At 38.8% G+C, this 2,621-nt stretch overlaps 1 protein-coding gene across 1 annotated transcript in view; it reads left to right on the top strand.

Moving 5' to 3' along the window:
• The window catches only part of TTC23L (tetratricopeptide repeat domain 23 like), a 42,998-nt gene that overhangs the window by 22,439 nt on the left and 17,938 nt on the right, over nucleotides 1-2,621 (top strand). Inside the window, exon 7 of the mRNA XM_019647850.1 lies at nucleotides 1,550-1,658. Within this exon, the coding sequence (XP_019503395.1) occupies nucleotides 1,550-1,658 (109 nt within the window). The remainder of the gene's footprint in view (nucleotides 1-1,549; nucleotides 1,659-2,621) is intronic.

Here is a 2,621-nt window from a genome sequence, read left to right as displayed (position 1 = left end):
GTCTTCTAAGCTAGTCTAGCTAGTTTTATTTCCAAGTCTAAGGTTAAACTAACAAAAGGGTGTTTTGCTCGGAGGCAACTAATTTGACACCTGCCCAAGGGAAAACAAAACATAAGAAGGAATGTTGTGTCTGTCATAATACAAACAGTTGAGGGTACTTTTACATATCATGGACTGGAATCGTCCCTTGACATTGCTAGTTAAATTCACCTCTCCCCTCAAATGAGAACCCTGCTTGTGGCTTCAGGTATTTCCCATAGCAAAAAAACAGATCAATATATTGGATTTCCTATGTCACAGAAACAGTGCAATGCAATCCAGCAGTATATGTGAAAACAGTCTGATACTGAAGATAGGGCACTGCAGACAAATCAAAACTCAAGGTTATTAACGTCGCACCATGGAGAAATGTTAGTGGAAGCTGCCCTGAATGCGGGGAGTCCACTGCTTACAGAGAAAGCCCGCCCCATTTTGTGTCCAAGACTTTTTTAAACCAGTGGTCAGATCAGAATGGATAAAACAATAAGTAATTAGTGTTTCTCAATAACAACAAAAATAATGGTTCACGTTTATGGAATGCTTTTACTATGGGCACTTGAGGGTGTGCTCATTTAATCCATGTCAATAACCCTGTGAAACAGGCACCAGTATCATTTTATCTCATTTTAAGGATGTGGAAACTGAAGCACAGAGAGTTATAGCTAATACAGTTGAAGTTGGGTAGCGAACAAGCGGTAGAGCATGGATTAAAATTAAGAAAATTTGACCCCGGAGCCTGTACTCTCAACAGCTTTGCATTGTGTCTTAGCTCCAAAATGTCTGATGGTCTCTGGAGCTCCCCAAAACACCTCCTGAAATACGAAGCGCAGCTGGTGGGTGGTGTGGACTAGGAGTTTTCTCTCTTCTCTACCCCTCCAAAGTGACTCCTTCCATTTTAGTGTAAATAATAACGATAATAATAATATCTATACTTCCCTAGTGCTTATTACATTCCAGGTGGTTTTCTGAATACTTTACATACATTAATTAATTTACTCTTGACAACAACTACCTGTAACAAATCCCTGTTTTGTATTTAAAGAAGTTAATGACTTGCCTTGTATCATAGTAAGTGGCCAAGCTAATATGGAACTCACGCAGTATGGTTCTAGAATCTCATAGCTACTCTATCTAACTTCCTTTGATACTGAACCTTTGAGAGGCTGAGTTAAAGTTATGGTTTTAGTTTTGCTATGAAACCTCATAAAAAAATAATAATAGCTAACATTTATTGAGAACTTACCATGTAATGCCCAATGTTTTGCATGCACCATCTCATTTAATCTTTCCCAAACCGTAATCCATGGAAACTATATATTCCTTCTGCATATGAAGATGCAATTACTTGTTCAAGACTCACAGAACTGGGACTCAAACTTATTTCTCATGTAACTTCATGGTTAGATATGTATTGGCTCTCAATCAGCTAACAATCCTGTGAGAACTACTAGAAAATCTACAGTGAATCACCGTCATTTGGGTACTTATCTTATGATTTTCTCTGTTCCAGGCCCATTCTATCTGTGTTTCTTTGTTCACTGAAGTCAGCCCCCAAACTGCAGAGGCGAGCGCGTTACTAGCCAAGGCTTATGCCATGTCTGGAGAGGCCCGACACATGGGTAGGTAAAAGAGAGGCCTTGCAGCTACCATAATTTCCCAGTCATGGGAGGGAAGCACATTGGCTAATATTCTGTCTGTCAGTATGGATAGATTATAATTAACTATTCATGCCTGTGATGGCGATAAGACCCCCTTTTGTTTAGAATCATTTACACATTAATTTAGGCACAATAATCTCTTCCTGAATTGGTTGGAATATCAAAACTAATAAGATCATGATTTCTATTGCCTTTATTCTCTTAGAATCTCTGCAAAATTTACCTGCAGTAAGAGTAGAGATTGTACATGCTATGAGTGTGACGTGTGGTGTATCTGTTGATGAGGAAATCCAGTAACAAAAGAGAAAACATGGGCTCCTCCACGCTTCCCCCTCCACCTTCAACCTCTCCATGACTCTTTTCCTCTAGCTTACAAGAGAGAATGTTTGTAGCAGCTAGAGTTGTCTTGGTCTGTGTTCAGAAGTGGGGTACTGGTGGTTCTAGAGGAAAGCCAAAGGATGAATTCATTCTTCAACTGTAGTCCATTGTCAGGCAAGGGCATCCTTTGGAAAGTGAGTAGCTGTGGGAGAGACACAAAGGAACTGGTGAAGGAGGACAGTGTCCCATGCTCAGCTGGCTTGATCAGATTAATAGACACTAATGAATTTAATGGCCCATTGGGAGGAATTTGGGATTTGTTAATGTAATTTAATCATTTTTAAAATATTGATTTTCACTGCTTATGAAAGTAATCCACTTTGGTGTACATTATTTTCCAGTCATATATGAGAGAGAGAGAAAATTAGAAGGAATTAATAGGAAAAGTTTTGCATCCCACATTTTTCCTGCTTTGGTATTTCCCCATGTCATTAAACACACATTGTTTTTTCAGTTTTCAGAAGTTATTATAATGTTTTGATTATAGTTTTCCTTAGCATAAATGTTCACTGAAGACTTCCTGATTCTGTTTTCTAGCTAACCACC

This window comes from Hipposideros armiger, unplaced genomic scaffold (assembly GCF_001890085.2).
Source record: "Hipposideros armiger isolate ML-2016 unplaced genomic scaffold, ASM189008v1 scaffold_117, whole genome shotgun sequence".
NCBI classification, from domain to species: domain Eukaryota; kingdom Metazoa; phylum Chordata; class Mammalia; order Chiroptera; family Hipposideridae; genus Hipposideros; species Hipposideros armiger.
Note: the sequence above shows the minus strand (reverse complement) of the source record. Positions and strands in the feature narration are given on the sequence as shown.